General features: G+C 41.2%; 2 protein-coding genes across 6 annotated transcripts in view; one reads left to right on the forward strand and one right to left on the reverse strand.

Annotated features, from left to right (window-relative positions):
• The window catches only part of rhbdl1 (rhomboid, veinlet-like 1 (Drosophila)), a 33,140-nt gene extending 19,913 nt beyond the window's left edge, over window positions 1-13,227 (forward strand). For all 4 annotated transcript variants that reach the window (XM_029528000.1, XM_029528001.1, XM_029527999.1 and 1 more), the window contains 3 exons: window positions 9,845-9,945; window positions 11,837-11,897; window positions 12,956-13,227. In XM_029528000.1, the coding sequence (XP_029383860.1) occupies window positions 9,845-9,945; window positions 11,837-11,897; window positions 12,956-13,227 (434 nt within the window). The remainder of the gene's footprint in view (window positions 1-9,844; window positions 9,946-11,836; window positions 11,898-12,955) is intronic.
• A 5,215-nt stretch (window positions 13,228-18,442) lies between these two features.
• LOC115059584 (uncharacterized) lies at window positions 18,443-20,908 on the reverse strand. Of its 2 annotated transcripts, none has more exons than XM_029527131.1 (5): window positions 20,635-20,908; window positions 20,125-20,218; window positions 19,812-19,971; window positions 19,399-19,551; window positions 18,443-18,703 (listed from the first exon to the last, which is right to left on the reverse strand). In XM_029527131.1, the coding sequence occupies exons 1-5, from the start codon at window positions 20,757-20,759 to the stop codon at window positions 18,525-18,527; spliced, it is 711 nt and encodes a 236-aa protein (XP_029382991.1). In that variant the 5' UTR covers window positions 20,760-20,908; the 3' UTR covers window positions 18,443-18,524. The 2 variants fall into 2 exon arrangements, with proteins under 2 accessions (XP_029382991.1, XP_029382992.1); XM_029527132.1 differs by having other exon boundaries at window positions 20,125-20,467; window positions 20,635-20,741.
• Window positions 20,909-20,922: the final 14 nt, after the last annotated feature.

Consider the following 20,922-nt stretch of genomic DNA (forward strand, 5'->3'; position numbering starts at 1 on the left):
CCTCGGGGTGTCTCTGTCTCCACTATCACCTCACATTTCAGACAACCCAAATCCCGCAGACTCATGAAACGGCAAGTTCGAGTCTGCTGTTGCGCTAATTCCTGCACAATTCAGATATCTGTGTCTTTCTCAGACTTTTTTTCTCCCCATCCTTGTCCTTTGCCAAGCATACTAAATCCAATCATCAGTGTAGCAAAAGTCCTGGTGTAAAATATTTATGTTCCCAAAATATCACCATCAAGTGAAAAAGTATTTTAACCAGACATGAAAGAAACGTTTGTTTAAAATTTTTATTTTTGGCATGCCCAACCTCCCTATCTGTCTGCTGCTGCAGAAAAATCATACTGTGCCTCTTAAATGGATTGTTTTCAGTTTATTTATTTACTTCTTGTTGAGTTGAATGAAGATGGAGGAGGAAGTTTGAGCCTTCTGGGCAAAGTACATTTTTTGTTGATTTTTTTTTTTTTTTAATGAAAGAACATAAATCCAGCCCCCGTGGCAGAGAAAAATATTGCTGCACTGTTTTTATTCCATTAACTTAAACACAGGTAAAAAGATGTGGCCTCCACAAAAAATCTTGGCTCCTCTTCACTTGTAGAATACTGAGAACTTGACGAAGGCCTTAACGGATTCAGTGGGATTTGTAAATCAGGTGAGTTGTCAGTAGGATTTGTCAAACTTCCCAAGATAGCAGATTATCCATCTTGTACTTGCACTCAACTCACTTTAAACAAGCAAGTCTGGCGATAGAGGATCTGAAAATGAAGAACTATTTCCTACAAAGTAGAGAAGGCTATAAAATAGATATAAAAGTTCTCAGCCTACTCAGCCTAAAATTTCCTCTGTTCAGTATGAAAGTAAGAGATAGCAGTTAAGGGGAAAAAATTGTGGAGGCTCTGAAAGACGATGATAGCTTTCAGTAAAAACTAAATGTCTGCCGGCCATAAAGATAATGATGCCAGGACACACAGAATCAAACTTTCTTCACCACAAAAGTTAATATCTACAGAATGTGAAGGTCTGGATAGGTCAGTGTCCTCAGTTCAAAAAAGTGAGATTTTATAATATCCGAATTTCACATCGCAAATATTATGGCCTGATATACGCTACAAGAGGTATGAGAAAAAGAATATAGCTGAGTAAGATTAATGTATCACTTTGTCAGTTGTGTGTTTCTCCAAACAAATTATATTAAAATATAAGTGCAGGGAGTGTGTTAGCACACCTGTACAAAAGGAGCAATTACATTTATTGGATACTTCAAAGGGAACCACATAACCTGATAAACAAACACTCTATGATTGGGGGAATCAATATTTAATTAAACTGAAGGGTTATCATTGATGCTATTTCAAAGCGTAGACACAAGGGTATCTTGACACTTTTGCCTGCTTTAGTTTGAAAAACGGCTGAAATTAAATGTGAAAGCTTTCATCAAAATTATTGCTGATTATTTCTTCGCCAACTAATCCAAGAATAAACTCTCCTGTGAGCTCTGACTTCTGTGCTTTTACTGAAGTACAAACTTGATTGGACCTTTCCTCGCTGTAGACTGTTTTTAAATAACCCTAACCCTTCCTTCACTTTTGCTGGTTAATAGAAAATAAATAAATGACTTGTGTGTAGATGCACCCGAGTAACCAAAGAATAGGAAAGTATGAGATGTTTCAATTTGTCTCTGAGCACCTGAGGAGCCGGTTGGTCACCTCCAATTGGCTGCTCCAGCACCTATGGAGCACATGTTTTGAATTATGCGTTGGCAGGATTTCGTCCTCTTTGAGTTCAGGAGCCTTTAACAGAATATATGTTGACTGTAATGAATGTGCCAGCTCGTGTTAGAGAGCAGGATCTTCACACTGCTTATTTGTGTCCTCAATCAAGAGGAGGAAGAGATGTGTTGCCTGTTGGGAAATTGAAATAGAAATGTAATAAATGACTACATGTCAGAGTAACCTCATATTTGCAAGCTAGTAGATGTCATTACCTAAAAGCATTTGATGTCTAATCCCTTAGCAATTGATTAATGTTCTCCTGATATCAGGCGGGGCAGCGGTGGTGTCAGCTTTTCCGTCGTGGCTATGGGTCTCAAGCTTTATTGTTGCTCCTGATTTAGCCTGATTATTATTTCCATGTTCTGTTACACCAATACAGGCCTATCAGTTTCTAAATGACTGCAGGTCCTCGGGCTTATTTTTTTGTCACATTGCCCTTTCCACATTCCTGTTTTATACGAGATTGATACCTTTTAAAACACTGCTGCACATATTTAGGCAGGATAAATATGATTATCTCTGCTGCCAGTGAGTGGAGGGTCTTGGTGAACTGCCAAGAGTAACTTTGTCCATCGTCCGTTCTGCTGATGTTTGGTGTGGACACACAAGCCCCAAGTTACAATGTTCTACTAAAATCCCTAAAGCCTAGAAGAACAGATTTGATCCAAAATCTACAAGATTAAAGTCAACAAAATCAGTTGGGAAACTGAAACAAACAAAATGAGCTTCACTGTTTTGATGAAACATTTCCAATTTGTCATATGTCTCATTCACTGTTACTTTGTATGTCAGTGATAACAACGAATGGCCGACACCTCAGACAGACCCAGACTCAGGGTGGGCAGCCATCTGAAACTTGGACAGACAAGAAAACCTGAACTGAATCCACTTGTTTTTTTTAGAGGTTTAAACACATTTCAACATTTATAATGAGGAAAACACTAACACATTGTTAAATAGACCACCCTTGTATCCAGGGTTACAGGGAAGGTGGTGTTATTTATTCCTTCTTTTGGTAAAATGGGAATTTTTCTTGGAGCGAAGTTGAGGCAGATAAATTTATGCTGCCGCCACAATGCATCAGCTGCATCAGCAACTGATCTCCGTTAATGAGGGGGAGATGAAGATCAACAGACATGTGAGGGCAGAATGGGAGAGTAGAAGTGTCAGAGAACAGAGCGCTGAAAAAAATCACTCAGTGCCAGAAGGCTGTGACTCGGTCTCTGACTGCAACTGTGACTCACATCAGGCAACGCTGTAGAGATTTAGCATCACTGAGATTTGGTTGGCTTGAGGTGAACCTGGTAAGAATTGTGGGGGGAAAAAAAGCAGAAGGTGCTTTTGGGACTGTGAGAGATGTGGAGTCATTGTTGTGTCACTATTGCCAAATGAATACCAATTAGTTCCTGCTCGCTGTAGTGCTGAAGGCCTGTTGGTGGAGTGTGTGTCTGTGACTGTGCTGTTTTGTTAAGGTGCAAGGTCATATTTCTATCCTATTCAGCCAACACCCGCTGCACATGGCTCAGTGTATGAAGCCCAGTGTTGCATCTGGACCTGCGTTTCTCACGTACTCCCCTGGTGTGGAGCTGAACCGAGCAGGGTGACCTTGGTGCGTTCCAGCACTTGCCAACATGATTATGGTAATTCCCAACCCCCCATCTAACCCCACAGTCAACTCTTCCTAGGTGACACTGAGCTCAGCTCCTCCACCGCCCCCTGCAGCCCCACTGATAACAACACCGAGCAGGGTGAATATTCCCACCGTAAGGCAGCCCATTTTTGTGGGGTGAGCCCACTGTGTTTACGGCTGACCGTTTGCATCTGTGGTGTGAAGCCAGTCCAGGACAGCAGCATTTCTCAGGTGCTCTGTCGGAGTTAGTGATGAGGCTATTTCCCTGCTCACTTTATATTCCATTTACTTTGGTGGTTCTCTGATGAAGAAGCACGTCATGCATACTGTAGCCATTACTGGGGCTTTATAATCTTCAGCAGGGGAAGCGATTTCTGACCCTTTTTTCATCGGGATGTTGGAAGAATTTGAGTAACTTCTATCCAAGGTCAGCCATTGTGCTTGTTGACTGAAAAGCAGCCGTGGGAGATAACAGAATTGGTCTTGGCAAGATTTTTTTTTCTTTTTCTTGTGACATAGACAATGCATTTAGCTAACACTGTTTTCTAAAATTTGTCTCTCTGCTTCCTCCATTATAGGCATGCTGATATCTTCACATACACACACACACCAAGATCAGATATGATTAGACGTTTCCCTGATTGCTAGTGCTGCGCTGAGCAGTTTCCTCTCAGCAGTTTGAAGGATATGACTTGTGGAGATTATTGATTTTTCTTGATGTCCCCTGGGCTCTGGGGTAGCAAAACTATGTTTTTTCTGTATGTGGCAAATTTGGACAGGCCTGAAAACTATTTAAATAAACACAATAATTCTCTAAGGAAACTTGAGAATCATTGTGTATTTACATTGGCAATTTTGGGACACGTGTCGCAAACACGGGACATGTGTTTCAACTTTAAATCTGTGCTCTCCTCTTTGAGGTTGTTCATCTAATGATCTGCTTTGACTGAGGTGCAGGTGCACAGGTCTGTAGTGTTTAGTGTCTTTGAGGACGCTGACACTTTGGCATGCTCCACTGCGGATTGACACAGCCGAAAAGCTAAAAGCTGGCATACTCCTTCTTTTCCCTCACATCATCTGAGGGGTTTCATCCCCAACGCAACCACGCTGCGCAGGGCACAACGAGATGGATGAAGTAGTTAGATTGGATGAGAACTGATTGCGAGTCGTGCTGGTTCACTCTAAGGAAAGCACTGGTGTCCAAGGTGATATTTTTCTTTTCTCTTTCTGTCTGGATAACATATAGGTGTCTCCTTCTCGGGTAGAAAACAGCTCTAATAGAGCTCTCCCAGTTTGACAGCACTATTATCGCTGAAATGAGGCTTTGAAATGGACACCACACTATTAAAAGGCATTTGAATCAATGGGCTTTTCGAATAGACGGCAAAGTAGACAAAAGAGCATGTAACTAATGGTCTGCTTCTAGTTGAGTCATCCTGACATTTATATTTTTACTCCAGACATCCAAACTGTCTGCTCATATAATAAAACTAAAGTAAGTTGGTTTTCATCATAAAATAATGTCTCACCTTTCACAACACACAAAGCCACTTCTAGAAAATGTATGAATGTAGCTGCAGTCTGTCTTCTGCTCCTTATGTGCCCACTCATCAGTCTCCCTCGCTTCTTATGTGTGCTTAGTAAATAAATCTGGTCAGGCATTTCCCCAGTTTATTGGCCAACAGAGTCAGCCCTGTGACCACAGGAGTGCTGACTACAGCACATCTGTGTGCAGGGCCACAAGATTTAATGCATCCAGGATAGATATGTCTGAGCCAAATGTATACAAATAGAGCAAGCTAGATTGCACCATCCCCACAGTATCAGTGGGTACAGGTTTCCCTCACCGAATACTGTTCTCTGAGCTCAGGCTTTACCAGGGATATGTCTGACATCTGCATGAAAACAGTCAGTTGCGGAATGGTAATCCTGCTGGACCTAAATATTTGTCTTGCAAATTATTTCATTTCTCGTGACTAACTAAAACACAGCAGGATGCATGTGGCTGTTTTGGCTGAGCTCTCCTCATTGCTTATATCACCACTGAATAAAATAATAAGATCAGTTTCTTTGTGCCTAATATGGGCAAAGTTACCTGAATGAATCAGCATTCATTGTCCTCTTCTGAGTAATTCATTGGCTGCCCAACCAAGAAATGCAGTTTTTATGCATTTTAATTTTCCCTAAGATCCCTTATGTTCCCAGAAAATACCTCCTGTCAGACATTCTTATAATCAACTAAGTAAGGAGTGGATTATTGTGATATGTGGAGGAGCTAAAAGAAAGCAAATATTGTAGTTTTACTCATTCATTCTCCAAATGAATGTATTCATCAATGCCAAAACTTCCAAGAACGTCAAAAAACGTTTCAGCTAAATGTAAACCCAGTAAATATGTTATTATATATAACAGAAAATTATGGAGCTTGCGGGCCTGGGGCCTTTCTGTGTGGAGTATGCATGTTCTCCCCGTGCCTGCGTGGGTTTCCTCCCATTGTCCAAAGACATCGTGTTTGGGTCAACTGGTAACTCTAAATTGTGCGTAGGTCTGAGTGTGAGTGGTTGTTGGTCTCTGTCTGTCTCTGTGATGGCGACCTGTCCAGGGTGACCCCACCCTCACCCAGTGTGAGCTGGGATTGGCTCCAGCACCCCCGCAACCTGGAAATGGTTAAGCGGTTGAAGATGAATGAATGAATGAAAACCGGAGAACTTTATGCATTCATGAAAAAAAAAAAAACTGTGATGTAAGATATTTACCCCTAAAATCTCATGTTGCATAATTTAGCTAAAGCAAGCATTTAGTTTTGTGTGGCATCATGGTACACCTGATTTTCCAAGAATTTCTTTTTTCATTGCAGTATTTGCTGTCCTCTGGCACAGCCTCCACTGAAGTGGCTACAGAGCAGTGCAGCCTCAGGCGCTGTCAAGCTCTGGACTCGGATAGACTTGCTATCCTTTGCATGCACGTTATTCTTGAGAGACAGACAAATACGAAGTTGCTCTATTGCTTAAGGGCAGCCTGGAGTAGCAGCAATGGTAGAAAGTTTGGTTTGACAGAGACATTCAGCTCTCTTAGCTGCAATGGGGATTATACTGCAGCAGACAGAGAATAGCCTTGAGAGTGTTGTTGACCTATACTCATATACAAAGCAGGTCATTTTTACTGTCTACGCCGCAGTGCATGTGTGGATGCTGCAAGCTCACAAAAAAATTTGAGTGTATTGATGATGACTTCAGGATGGCAACAATAAATAATCTGTGCATGAGATGGAAAGTGTCAGCACGGCACTGAAATAATCGCACACCTCACGTCTCAGCTGCTGCTGAGTGAGAGAATCCTAAATCTTAAATCCCCCTAAGCAGGAGAGCCCACATGACAGGCCTGTTTAATATTCATACTGTATTTTGGAGCCTCTCACCAAAGCAGAGCGAGCAGGAGGAGAGAGCAGTTTGTATCCTCCCAGTGGAGTCAGTGTCTTCCTCTGAGCCGGAGGTCTCAGGTTGTCTTCTCTTCCTCACCCACAGATGGTGGTGTCACATCCCTGACAAGCCTCTCCTGTGAAAAGGTGGTCTGGGCCCACGTAGACTATCATTTTAAAAACAAATACAGCAGCCTGCTTCTCTGCTCTTAAAGCTACTCTAACCAATATTTAGCATTAACACTGACAAGTATTTCCTATGTGAAATGTGAGCTGGGATGCTGGTAGTACCAAATCCACAAATCCATCATCCAACTCTGCACTTCCCCTCAACTGTATGATCACTTATAATATCACCTCAGCTCAGCTCATACATTTGGTTGAACAGCATGCAACTTAATTCTTTTGGTTCACTCTCACCGTTTTCACCTGTTCTGCTCAGCACCAAACAGCACAGCACTTAAAATGCTCCCGACGACTTCCTTAAAAAGTTGCTGATGAACAAAGCAGAGCTGGGGGGAAAGGGAATATTGGTCTTGCATTTCTCAAGTGGAAATATTGTTCCTCATAAACATTTATGTTGTTTGTGCTGTAAGAAACACCAACAAATGTTTTGCAAAAAAATTGCAGTATTATTTTTACATGGTAATAAAATTCGAATGCCTGGTGAATTGCATTCAATTTGTTTCCACTGACCTCAAACATGAAAAATTTTTAATTCTTGAATGAAGTTCACATTTAAATGTAGTTATGTGTCCAAATTCCTGATATAGTCATACTCATTTAGCATAGAAATCAATCATCCAAATCAATCAGTGTCATATACAAACTATCAGATATTAACCAAACATTTAATCTTTAATCTACAAGTTGAATCTAAATCTACAGTGGGAGATGAGGTCCCTTGGATGAAAAATGTTGTCCATGTTTATGTTTACGTGAAAGTGGAATAAATTCCTAAAATTGTATCACTTAATTATGCCACATGTTTAAGAGCAGTAAAAGCCCATAACCCCAGATGATATCTCTCATTTCTATTAATAATTCATCAATACTTCCAACTCTAATGCTCTGAAGCATTAAATTAAGAGCAAAAAAAAAAAGTGTTAAGGCTAAAGGAGAAACTAGATGATAAGATGTTGATGCTGCTGAAGTTGCTTCAATTCAATTTTTCCTTTACTTTGAAGAGATCAGAGACCACATGCTGTATGCTACGCTGCGTAATTGCAATTTCGTGGCGCTCCTTAAAATGGGGCACTGTGAATCTGCTGAAATCTTTATTAAAGCGCCAACCTTCATACGCCCCATAAATCCAAGTCAAATAGCCCATAGGTGTTGGAGCGAGGAGAGATGAATGACTCGGGAACGCACTCTGATTACCATCTGTCTTTCCATGATCATCCCTGCCACCACGGGCTGACTAGGCGTTCTTTAAGAAGATGTTTACTTTGTGCAACACTCACGCACACGTGCACAGACTATGAATGTTACAACATGCATTATAGATCTGAGATCACAACTCTGGCAAACCCCAGCCATGATTAAAAAGGGGCTGTTTTGTTTTATCAGCCCTCTTCACTTCCCTTATCAGCTCATTTGCATAATTAACAGTGGCTGACTTTGTCTTTGCAAGTAACTGCCACTACGATTTCTCCTGCTTGGGATTCTGTCCTACTTCATGGTGTCATTACTTTGGTTCTTGTTTTGCATTCAGGCCTGTACTTAAACTCACTTTAACAATACTAAAAACCGCTGCCTATTGAAGGCAGCTATATGTCACTGCTAATATTGGCTATGCAACAATAGCAAAACTATTGTTGCATAGCCAATATTAGCATTAACAGCCGTTTACTTACCGGCAGAGAAGAAACACTTTGTTCATTTCCTTTCAACATTTGTTCTAGTGCAATCACTTCTTTTCCTATTTTGAAGTTAGCATAGTAACGCATCACCCCTTCCCATCAGGCTCTTGCTGTCTGAGCTGTCAAAGAAATCTTATATATAGCACTTTAAAGTCCTTCAGTGATTTTTGTGTGTCTTGTTAATAACGAGCTAAGCCTATACAGGGTTTCCGCAATTTGAATTGAGCCTCTCATGTAGTTTCCCCCTTTTGGCCAAATCTAGTTTAAGTTATAATATTACCTGTTATATTTGTTTGTCCTTTTCTCAGCTGAAAAATTGGACCGCATCTATACATAAGTATTTTATTGTTAAGCATTTTAAGCCTCTTTTATTGCACCTGGTGTTGGACATTATTACACGTGTGACAGCTATTCACATCATCAACCTGAGTTAATAGCTGCTTCTTGAATTGCTCTCAGAAAAACTGTTGATTGTCATAAATGTTTAATCGTTCATATGTAACCAGATCAAACACTATTCTCCTTTAACTGCACAGTTTGCTGGCAAACTGCTGTATAGTTTGTAGTCATTATACCACAGACTAAAGCCAGTTCCTTTGTAACTGCCAATTCCACCATAATGGTTTTCATATTATAATCAGTTTTACACAGCATGTTTGGCTTCCTTTCATATCTACATATCCCACATTTGATTTTGTGCATCCATTTTTAGGTGACACAAATTCACCAAGGTTCTCCTGGTTTTGCTTTGATCAGACATAATTTTTAAATGAAATTCTTTTGAATGCTGCACCCTCAAGCAAAATCCATTTAAGAAAGAAATCTTTTCAGATCTTTACCACTTTATTTTAATTACTGAGTTTAGAAGACTGCTCCCCCACACAGATCACATGTATGCGTGACTGTGTCATGTATTGTGTGTGTAATATGAAGGGGCAGGTGAAGGTCAGCTGATGTTTTTCACAGGGGTTTTTAGAAAAAGGCTCTGAGGAAGGTGACTTGTACTGCTGCGTGATGAGTAATCTGACTCTGTTTTTCTCCTGTGCTGTAAAATGCTGTTTCCTAACAGCTCACACACACACACACACACACACACACACTGCACTGCATACTTTCTACATTCCTAATCTGTCTCTCTCTGTCCCTCTCTGTGTCCCTGCAGGCTCGCTGACAGTGTCCATCACTGATATGCGTGCTCCGGTGGTGGGGGGCTCTGGTGGAGTCTACGCTCTGTGCTCAGCACATCTGGCCAACGTCGTCATGGTAACTGTCATTGTTGTCATCATCACCTCCTTTGTTACATATGAAAATGGTTTTCAATAGAGAGGAAATGTCAGTGGCGTCCACATGGTGTGAGGAAGTCAGAGAGAGACCACCTCGTACTCACCCCAACTTCTTGGGCTCCGCGGCTGTCTCTTTTGATTTCTTTTCCCCTGCAGATGCCAGTTTGAAATTTTCTTGCTGCAGCAGGATCACATCATTGCGATAAATACTTCGTCACGCAGCAGTTTTTGAGACAATACCACTAAAAACTCTCAAGACAATGTGACCCTCTTATCTAGTCATCAGGAAAACTAGGCTTTTGCCGCAGCTTGTTGATGAACAGCAGACCCTGAGGACCGTCTTCCATACCTCACACCGCTGAACCTTTCCTTTTTCTCCCCCAGTGTTCTTGTCAACTGTATTGATGAATCTCATGTGCGCTGGTATTTCAGACTCTTATATTAATTATTAACACTGTGTTTATTTGTGTCCACTGAAAAACAGGCAGTGAACTCCCTTGATGCTGTGTGTGTTTCTGTTATAAGGTTTCCGCGTGATGTGCCTTTCACTCTCTTCGACTCTCGAGGCGATGTTACATCTGACGAATCATTTTAACTGATGTTGCTGTTCACTGTGGACACTGGAGATGCCAGCAGGGATAGAAATCAAAGTGCGCTGACGGGCTCACAGCAAAGATGCTGTAAAACTGTGTGCTCATAGCAGCTACCAGACAGTTTATTTGGTCTGTTACACTTATTGTTGGTAAATCCTTTAAGGCACATCTTAGTTCTGCTCTGATGACTTTTTGTCTAGTTTGTGCTTTTTGTTGGGAATCTTGAAACCTTGTCCAACCTCAGCCCAGTAAATTCCTGGCCATCTGCCATCAGCCGTCACACTCCGGTTTGCCCACCAGACATTTTCAGGTTCAGTGAGGTTTCAAGCACTGCGGTGGACGTGACTCTGTAGAAGTCATGCAGCTGCAGCGACATTGTCAGAATACATCTTGAAACCATGTAATGCACAAACTAAACTTTTGACATTGCACTTAACATTTATATTCCTTCGCGTTCTGTGACATCGTATGAGCAAGCGCTTTTTCTCTCAGCCTCTCAGTGATCTCCTGCACCTCACACACACATGTCAGATTCCTTCAGCATTTCAAAGTCAGGGGTTTGATAACGAGATCTGTAACAGACAAAATGGATTGGCTGTCCTCTGGTTAAAGATTGCCCTTCTCCTCCTGCGGGTTTGGAGGCACGTCAGAGCAAATTGCCTCCCATGAGAGAGCAGCAACATCACATCACACACAGCTCAGGCCTCCTCCGCTGCACTGCTGCGCTGACCACTCCACTTTCATCATATGAATCATTTATTTGTAGAAATATTGTGACATCAGGAGCATCCTGCCTTGTATTAAATGTATAGTACACATCTCTACATGGTATAAATTTTGCATGGTGTTCCCCTTTTCTTTTTGCACTTTAAGAGAAGAATAAAAATACTTGGCTTGGTCATATCCCCACAGAACTTATGGAGGAACATGATTGGTGGAATTATTGATCCTGTGGAGTGAACCTGTTATTCTAAGTCAGGATGCAATTGGTCTTTTTCCCCTCAAAGAATCCCAAAGGCCATTGATTGGTCCATTCTTCTGTTACATTACCATATCCTGACTAATGCCACTGGGTGGAGAGCAACCAGGTGTATAATCGTGGCTCTGCATTGTGTAAGTGCTGCAGCCTCCCTCCTATGGAAATAGATTGTGTTGAAATATCTCCAGAGGTTAGAAAGTGAGGTGCGTCCTGTCAGGTTGTTGATATGCTCGTATTTTTTGTGGCTGTTTGCGTCATGATTCTTTGTGCTGATGAGACATTTTCGCTTTGTGTTGCAGAATTGGGCTGGGATGCGTTGTCCTTACAAGCTGCTCCGCATGATCCTGGCCCTAGTTTGCAGTAAGTTCTCCAGACTCATTCTCAGAGCCCCTACGATCATGTTCATGCTGTTGTTCTTTATGTTTAAAATGTGGAGTGTGTATTTCCTTCCATTTAAAGTCCACGCGCCTGCTCACAGCTTGGCATTAGAAGAGTGTTTGTCATCTGTGAAGGCTTTAACAACCCCTCAAAGCCGAGCAACAGAATCGCTGCTTAAGTCATCATAGTTAATGGCTCAAAGGAGTGAGAGGCTCCGTCACTGAACATGTTGCTTTGTTTTTGAACCATTTGAGTCACACCACTTGTCCTCTTTCTCCACACGTGGACTGATACGCTGTGATTTTCATTAGTGAGCAATATGTTCCCTCCATCTGTCCCGAGCCTGTTGCCCCTGAACTGAGAGCAGTGAGTCTCTGCAGGAACGTTAAATCTCTCCTCAGTGTTTTACAAACAGAGTATACACAATAAAATATAACACCCCATAGCTGTGAGCTACTGTGAAGACTGAATTAACATCAGTGTTGTGTATTTATTCCGTTAAAGAGACTTTGGAAGAGGCCAGAAAAAGCTGCTTTATATTACACTTCAAAGCCATTTTTCAAGTGTAGATCTACTTAAATCACACTGTGACCTTTTTTGGCTACAAGAGCAGACTGATAAAATGCTCCACTGCAGTGCACAGTAAGCTACAGTTCATCTTTAGGCACTAACTTGAAGTCAACTCAGATCTTGGCCCTATTCTTTATATGATGGGAAGTGAGTTATACAAATGAATGAATGCCTTTATTTCAAAATAAAATCACACTCTTGTATAAGGTAATTTTGGCTTAGGTTCACAAATTCTCTAATAGGGTTTTAAGAATTATAACATCTAGATGTGAATGTCTTAATTTGAAAGCGTAGAAGTGCTGGAGGTGAAGTGGCTTCGTAATTAAAGTACTTTGGGTAAATGGCATCAGGCAAAGAATTTCTTCAAGCCACTGTGGAAAACAAGGATACTGGTCTGGGCTGAATTCCCAAACATTGAAGAGACTTCTTCACACCCCGCACTAACCCTAACGCTAACTCCTCCTCCACAGTGAGCTCAGAGGTGGGCCGTGCAGTTTGGCTCCGCTTCTCCCCGCCGCTGCCTTCCTCGGGGCCGCAGCCCAGCTTCATGGCGCACCTGTCAGGGGCAGTGGTTGGTATCAGCATGGGGCTCCTGATCCTGCGTAGCTACGAGGAGAGTCTGCAGAAACAGTGTTCCTGGTGGGTCATCGTCTTCTCCTTCATCACCTTCCTCCTCTTTGCCATCTTTTGGAACATCTTTGCGTATGAGCTCCTTGGAGTGCAGATCCCACCACCCCCCTGATGATGCCCCACCCAAGCCCCACCGCCTCTCCCCACCCAATCACCTTTCCTCCCCTAGATCTGCTCCACACACACTCACTAACTTCAACTCTGCTCCAAACAAAGCTTCCCCCTCGACCACTGTTAACTTTCCCATTTCCTCTCTAGTTAGACCCAAATGAAATGACATGAGATCATGCAACCTAAATCGACCAAGAATTCTTTTTTACAGATACTTTGCAAATCAAAGAAATATGTCTCTTTTATTAAAGAGGGGTTACAGTAGCAGCAAGTACAGGTGAAAGTTCCTCAGATCCATTTTGAGGAACATTATATCTTTTTATATATGTTAAAATCTCATCCACATTACCAGTGCTAACCTTTCAGTGAGCATTAAGGCCACTGATTTTTGTTGTTTTGTGTAAGCCATTTCAACAGATTTTTGAGTACATCTAAAGACCTCAAGTCAGAAGAATCTGAGTTCATGACATGTGCCACTGATGAAAAGGAACGAAAGGGGGCAGAGCAGTTGAGGTATGTGCTGGAAAAAGGCTTGCAGATATTTTTTGTGTTTGACAAAGGTCGGAGATGAGGATCAGCTGCAGCAATGCCACTTAAACTAATAGAGCTTCAGCATTTTGCTTTAAGGCACTGAAGCAGAGTCTGCTGGCTGTGCTGCTGGGGAAGATTTAAAGAAGACTGTTCAGGAAGAGCACAGTTATTTCCGGAGGCAGCAATAAACAAAAAAACATTGAAGCACCAATGAGACATAAATTCTAATCTCATGTCCCTGCTGTAACTCAGAGGGGTCGCTCTGGCTTTTTGCTGAACTCCTGGCACAGTAACCGACACTCACACACAACTATCATGACACTTTCATGAAATTGAGCTGCGGAGTGTGAAATCCACCAAAATATCTCAAGTACAAAGAAATGAAGAATTCCCTTCCAGAGCAGGTGCAAGAGGAATGAAGGAAGAGGTTTTAAATGCAAGAGGGGTTATTTTCACTTCATGTGGTCTTTAAATATAAAAAGGACATCAGTTTTTTGCTGTCATTTCCATGATGATATACCTACACTGTGGACACAGAAACATAATTCCCGCAACATAGGCCAGACACGAAGATGGGAAATGTGACCGCGTGATGGGAGGACAAAGATTAAAGAACAGCTGAAGTTTCCTGGATGGTCATTACTGCAGTGAGGGAACTCCTCCTGCTGCTGTGTCAATCATTAACCACCAACCTGCAAGGTGCATCGTGTAAAATATGCCATCACATGCTCTGTGGCTCTCAGCGAGACACACACACACACACACACATAAACACAAACACACACACATACAGAGTGGCCACTGCCTGAACTTGTGAGTCAACATGGAATAACCGAAGAGAAAAATGACAACAAACACAACACACACACACACACACAGTGGCATCTGCCTGTTCTCACTCTGACAGACTGAACTGGGGAGGGCACGGATGTGTCATCATCTGACCTCTGACCTTCATGTCCCAGAGGGCATTGGGGTCTCTCTGTCAGGCCCAGTCTATACCTCAGTTTCTCATTCTTAGGGACTGTATACTTTTGTAAAGGAATGTACCTATAAAGAAAAAGAGTGTTATTAAGTTGTCCCTGTTTTTCATTTGATAGTGGATGTGTATATTGTATGTTCATAACCAAGAGTATATTTATTTGTATTTTTTCCTCTTTGCAGGGAACAGAGAAAAGTTTCAAATGGTGCAAAATTAATGCTATGATTGTTGTTCTCCTGATAATTCCTGTATGGCTTTGATGATCCTCAGAAAAATTGTCAATTAGGCAAAATTACCTGGTTTGTTCAATGACCACCAATGACTCAAGACCACTTAATTTTATAATTTTTTTGTGCTTTAGAAAATAAGCCATAGAAAGAACTGAAGAAAACAGAGAGGCAAGAGATTACGAAAAAAAAGAGGTCGTTGGTTTAAGACCTGCTGATGGGTAGCTTCAGATATTTATTTTTTTTTTTTTGTGTGTGAGATCCAAATCATGTCCTTGCTGTGAATGTTCAACAGCTGCAATGGATGAAAACAAACTGAGCAACTTCATGTAGCTGGACTAATTTTTGCAGCTTGTTCACTAACTTGTTTGAAGCGGATGCAGCTTTGGGCAAAGCCAGCAGTGTTTGGACGCCTTGCTGCAGTTCTTCTAAGATTATTTGCAGAGTGATCCAGGCTTTTGGAAAGATGAGGCGAGGATAGCAATTACATTTAGTCATGCTAAGTTCCATTTTTCAGTATTTCAATCAATAATTCATTGAAATGACCACTGGCTGCCTAAGCGGGAAATAATTTATGCATTTGTCAATCTTGATAGTTTGTTATAAATTTTGTCCTCTGCATTAGCTTCCACATGAAACTGTCAGTATTAACAGGAGACTCTTTGTTAAATGGAGGAATGAGTATCAAATAGTCAGAATAAGCCATTTTCAGACATTAAAACAGACTACATGTGGTAGTTGTATTACTTGATGGAAATACTTGTGTATACCAGGACATATTGCTTAGGATAGCAAGGATACATTGATGAATAATGCATACATTTCCCGTTAGCCTATAATGAGGATAAAGGGGATGCCTGAGAGGAGGTTAATGTGCCTCTTTAGTTTAAGATTCATAAGAACCCAGACGGGTTGTAAAAAGGGCTAGTAAATTCCTATGCTGTTGTAGAACACAGTAACTGTGAATATCAACCCTCCTGGAAGTACATACAGGACTAAAATGAAAAGCTTGAGAATTCTTGTTTCCCTTGAACCTCGGAAAATTATATTCAACTGAGCTCTCTACACACAAAGGGTCCAGTGTTTTGTTGGTTATTTAAATAAGTCTATTCTGGAACAAGCAGAGAAGAAAACAAAGTATTAGAAGTATGTTAGACAACAAACAGTTTTTCGGGAATGTTTCTTTTCTGTGAGCCAAATCTCCTGGCCCTGAGCCTGAGCCAATGACAGTACCAACACACCTTCACAAGTCATCTCCTACATGTACTGTTGCAGCCAGACAGCAGCACATACGAAAGGAGAGGAGTTGATAGAGGCCTGACTCTCAGTCTCCACCTGACAGCATGTGACACTTTTGGTTTGTGAGAGATGGAGGGACAGCAGATGCAACAGGCAACAATGCCGGCATCGTTCATATTGAACCCTCTATGTGCTTTCCCACCTTGTTCCACTCATGTCACAACAACCCTGTTGTCAGGGTGATGCATGGCTGTTGTGAGGACGCACCAGAGCCTAGACCATAAACAGGATCTCTCCCGTTAATAAGTGAATCTGACAGGTTGCATGATGTTTCATTTAATTGCTGTCTTTGGGTGACATATTTGTTTTCTAAGGAATAAGGAAGGCTTGGTGAGGGATTGCATGAGCTGAGTAGGAGCAGCCTGTCAATAAAACGTGATCCGTCACTTTGTGCTGACAACATCCTCCCCTCCATTGGTTTCGGTGAGAGACGATGTTTAAAGGTTAGTGCCAAAGATGAGTAAAACTCATTGATGCGTGGATCCTTGTTGATATGACTGCAAGTCATTTCTGTGCTTATCTCATGAAGAAGTACAGCATACTTGACATTTCTCTGACTGCATCTCATCATAAGTGGGCTTTTTTGCACTTATCATGTTGTAGTTAACTGACATGTCATGCCATATTCTCTTACACCATAATCATTCTTCGATGCTTTTGTACCTCCCTATGCCAATCCATCGTGCTGTTATGCCCAATGCCTTGTTATATACAACCCCAAGACTGAGCATCAGGCAGAGAGGCTGCTTTGCTGGTAGCTGTGTGATTTATTCCACATGTTCATACACAGGATCCATATGTGAACATTTGTTAACAGTGTGAACAAATGTACATCCAGTAGCTGCTCTGAGCTGCTGCTGGCTAACAAGCAAGCCAGGTTGCCTTTTCTTAGTGCTACTTAGAAATATGTAACTGTAACTGCGACTGAGCAGGTACAGCAGAAAAATGTAGCTCTAGAGATGGAACTGTATTTAGAACAGGAGTCATGCAATGATAACCAGTCCACACATTTACTCTCATAGTGTTTTGGTAAAGATAAGGAAACCTGCAGCGCTGGTTTATGGACTCTTAAAGTTTTCTAAATGTACAAACGTTTGGCTTTAGTTCCCAAACTATCTTGGATATTTATATGTTACACTGTCTAAAACAGCAGCAGGTTTTGCATATGTGCAGATTTGATTGTAAAATTCAGCAAACACAACTGACTTTGAATCCCGACGCATAACAACTATCATAAATTTTGCAATCTGTCCAACTATCCAAAATGCTAAAAATGTTACAGTTGTTAGCTTTAAACTTTGATTTATGAAAATCCACTTCACATTCTGGTTTTATGTGGATCAGTGAAGCCTGGTCTCTTTCTGCCACAGCTAGAAACAGGAGAAGCGTAGCAGGTGAAAAAGGTTTGTCTTTAATAGAGCACAGATCTATATCTCCACTGAAAAAACTAACCGTAAGACTCAAAGACTATACTCAACTTTTGATTTCCCACTTTCTAGCTTTGGTACTGATTCTTTGTTCACAAATATTGAGCCAAACCACAGGTGGTTTTCTTCAAATGTGAGTAATTTCCCTCCGACAGTTTAGAATAATAAAACATCATATCTGTGCTGCTGTGGTAGTTTTTCATGAGCTGCTTACTTGTATTGATAAAATGGTGCCAAGCTTACGAGGTTCAATCTCTCAGACCAGATAAGAGGTTGGACCAACACAGCGTTTACAAAAAGAAAAAGCAGAAGAACCTATTTTTCTCTCTGTCATGAGGAAAGGAAAACTAAATTTACATATGGATAGTTTATATCGAAGTCCTCATTAATTATTTCACAATCTATTGTACTTTTTAAATGTTCTGAACGGAACCATTTTATATTGTATATATATGAATATATTTTGTTTTATTTTGTACTGTTCATTGTACTTTGCTTTAATTTAGAAACAATATAAATAAAGAACAATACTGTGGCAACATCCTACTGCTTTTTTGTGTGTTTTAGCACAAAATCATTATCACCATTACAGCGAGAACAAATGGTCAATTTGAACAATTGTAATATGTAAGATATTGTAAATATCTACTATCATTTTTAGTCTATAAGTTGGATTGAAGATGTGACCGCTGACTCTGTGTTGTTGGTTGCAGCCTTGATCAATAATGTCAACAACTGTTCTTGGCTTGTTGTAAAGTCTTTATTATTTCAGACAAAATAAAGAAATACAAGCATTTAATCTAATTTAATCTAAGGAAAAAAAAAATACATGTCATCTTGTTTTCAGTTTCTTTCTTGGTCTCTGGACAGTGTCAGGGTCTGAGCTCTTCTCTGCTGCATCGCCCTTAACATCAAAATCCTTTACAAGTGCGAGCTGCTGCTGAGTGGCTACAGTCCACGTCCACAAGCAAAGCTCCAGCCTGTGGGGCGTCCAGTCCTGCTGGGGATCCACTGAGAACGAGAGGGCAAACCAGGGAATCATATCAACACACAATATGAAGGCAAGCTTATTTATATGACAATTAACAGAAAGAGACACTTTAGAGAGTCTTCTTTCTGTTTATCATTGTCAAAAATGGCATAAAATCACCTTTGCTTCCTTGCAGTAAAGACAATATGATAACTTCCATTTTGACACAAAGTGAAAAGGTAATAAAAATAGGATTTGTAATACAAAAAAAATCCTAAAATTCCTGCACAAAAGATATTCCTACAAACAAAACAAATTAACCAAAGGAATAAAAATTTTATTTCAGTGTAAGAAAGAATCAAATAAAACTTAATTCTATATAAGGCAAAGACAAGCATGAAGGTTTTAAGACACAATTTTAAAGAGATTAGAGTTGCACGTTTTGTGGGAATTCTTTTCAGACGTGGTGCATTCAAATAGGATTGCTGCCTCTTCTAGTTTGACTCTGGGGACAGTGGGCAGACGTATCCCGGACCATCTGACTAGTCTGGATGGTGCAGCAGATTGCAGGTGTACTTTGAGCTAAAACCTGTCAGTAGCTTCTAAACCAACAGTAGTCTTTTATTTAGTCGTGTCGTGTGTTACATTAATAATGCAAAGTATTGTAATACCAAAAAATACAACAAATTGCAGATGTAATGTGAAAACCATCCTTGGGGCTGTGTCATTATCTTACCTTTGTTTAATTTTTCTGTCTGATCAAGCATCTTTCCCAGGTACAGAGCATAATGCTTGGCTGTGTACTGGATGGGCTTTAGTCCCGGTACACTCTCCATGGCTTCATCCGACATGAATGCAGTCTGTTCTGGAGCTCCTGCTGCCAACACAGCTGCAACAAAATGGACAGTCAATCAGCCCCAAGTCAAGCTGGATATAGCCACTAAGTATATTGCAGCTAATTAAAAAGAGGGCTGGGAGCACCAGTCGCTCGGTCCACCAGTATGAGGACTTATCCCTCCACTTTTTGAAGCAATAGATGCTTTGTGCTTCATTTTACTTGGATGAATTTATGGATTTTTATGAATTTGCTTCAAGCAGATTGAACATGGTGTCCTCAGAAAGAGAATAGCCTACAGATGCTGTGTTCACCTGAAGCAGTGGCAGGGCCAACGCCTTTCAAGGAGCTGAGCTCTGAGATTGCTGCATGCACATCAGGCAGGAGGCTGAAGGCCTTTCTGGAACATTTCTCCACAGTCTCCTCACTGTTGGATGCCACCAGCTGCTGCAGCCTCGGCCTGAACTTCCCTCTCTGCAGAGAGACACACAGAGACATTCAAGGACACAGCTGAGTGCTCTGAGACTGTTAGTACGCACCCAGACTTTAGACAACAACTTTTGTTTGTGTGTGTGTGTGTATAGGTTTCTTAGCATTATTATGAATATGTGTGTAGACTTAACTTACAGTGAGCTTCCACTCCATCAGCTTCACCAGCTCTGACATAGTGATGTGTTTGCCAGGTCGACTTGAAATGATTTTTGGCAACTCCTCTTGGTACCTTAAGACAGATAAACAGATCTGAATTGCCTTCGCTCTCCTAATCCATGTAGTAGATTGCATACAAAAGGGATAGCACAGTTATTCAATAATATGCAAAAAATGAGCTTTGTTTTAATCCATATTGTGTATCATAAGGGAGGCAAATGATCATGAACTCATTTGGCAGGATGAGAACAAATCCAAACGTTCAGCCACAGTCAGTTTGGATTGTTCTGTTTATCTGCTGTTTCCGAAGTGGAGACTGAACCTGCACACATTGCAACAGTACTTTAGTCTATATCACAGACAAAATGTTATGTTCAAATCATTTCTGTGATATCCTGGTCACATTTCAATTTTCATTTCAAATGCTACCGTGAGTCCACATCTACACGCAGTGAAGTTCATGTAATGCTCTGCTGGAAAGAGGATTACCACTTGTCAAGGTTCAGTAGCTTTCCAGGTTTCTTGCCTTTGGCCTTGGCCTCCACCACATCCCAGTACTTCTCATAGACTCTCCTCCATGTGGCTGGCTCCTCACAGGCAAACAGATCACTCATGGCAGCAGACAGCTCACACCATCACTCAGTAAGACCTTTGTTTTGTGCGAACATGGATTATTTTGCACACTTTGTTGCTCCGACTTGATCCAACAGGCGCAGTTTTCACTCTCATTTGCAGGAAACTTGCAACAAGAACAGCTCGCAGTAAATTCTTGAATGG

Source organism: Echeneis naucrates, chromosome 19 (assembly GCF_900963305.1).
Source record: "Echeneis naucrates chromosome 19, fEcheNa1.1, whole genome shotgun sequence".
Taxonomy (NCBI): domain Eukaryota; kingdom Metazoa; phylum Chordata; class Actinopteri; order Carangiformes; family Echeneidae; genus Echeneis; species Echeneis naucrates.

Coding starts and splice junctions, on each gene's coding strand:
- LOC115059584 (XM_029527131.1), bottom strand. CDS start 20,759: ATGAGTGATCTGTTTGCCTGTGAGGAGCCAGCCACATGGAGGAGAGTC. Junction 19,972..20,124: donor TGATGGAGTGGAAGCTCACT/GTAAGTTAAGTC, acceptor GTCTCTCTGCAG/AGAGGGAAGTTCAGGCCGAG. Junction 18,704..19,398: donor GACAGAAAAATTAAACAAAG/GTAAGATAATGA, acceptor TCTCGTTCTCAG/TGGATCCCCAGCAGGACTGG.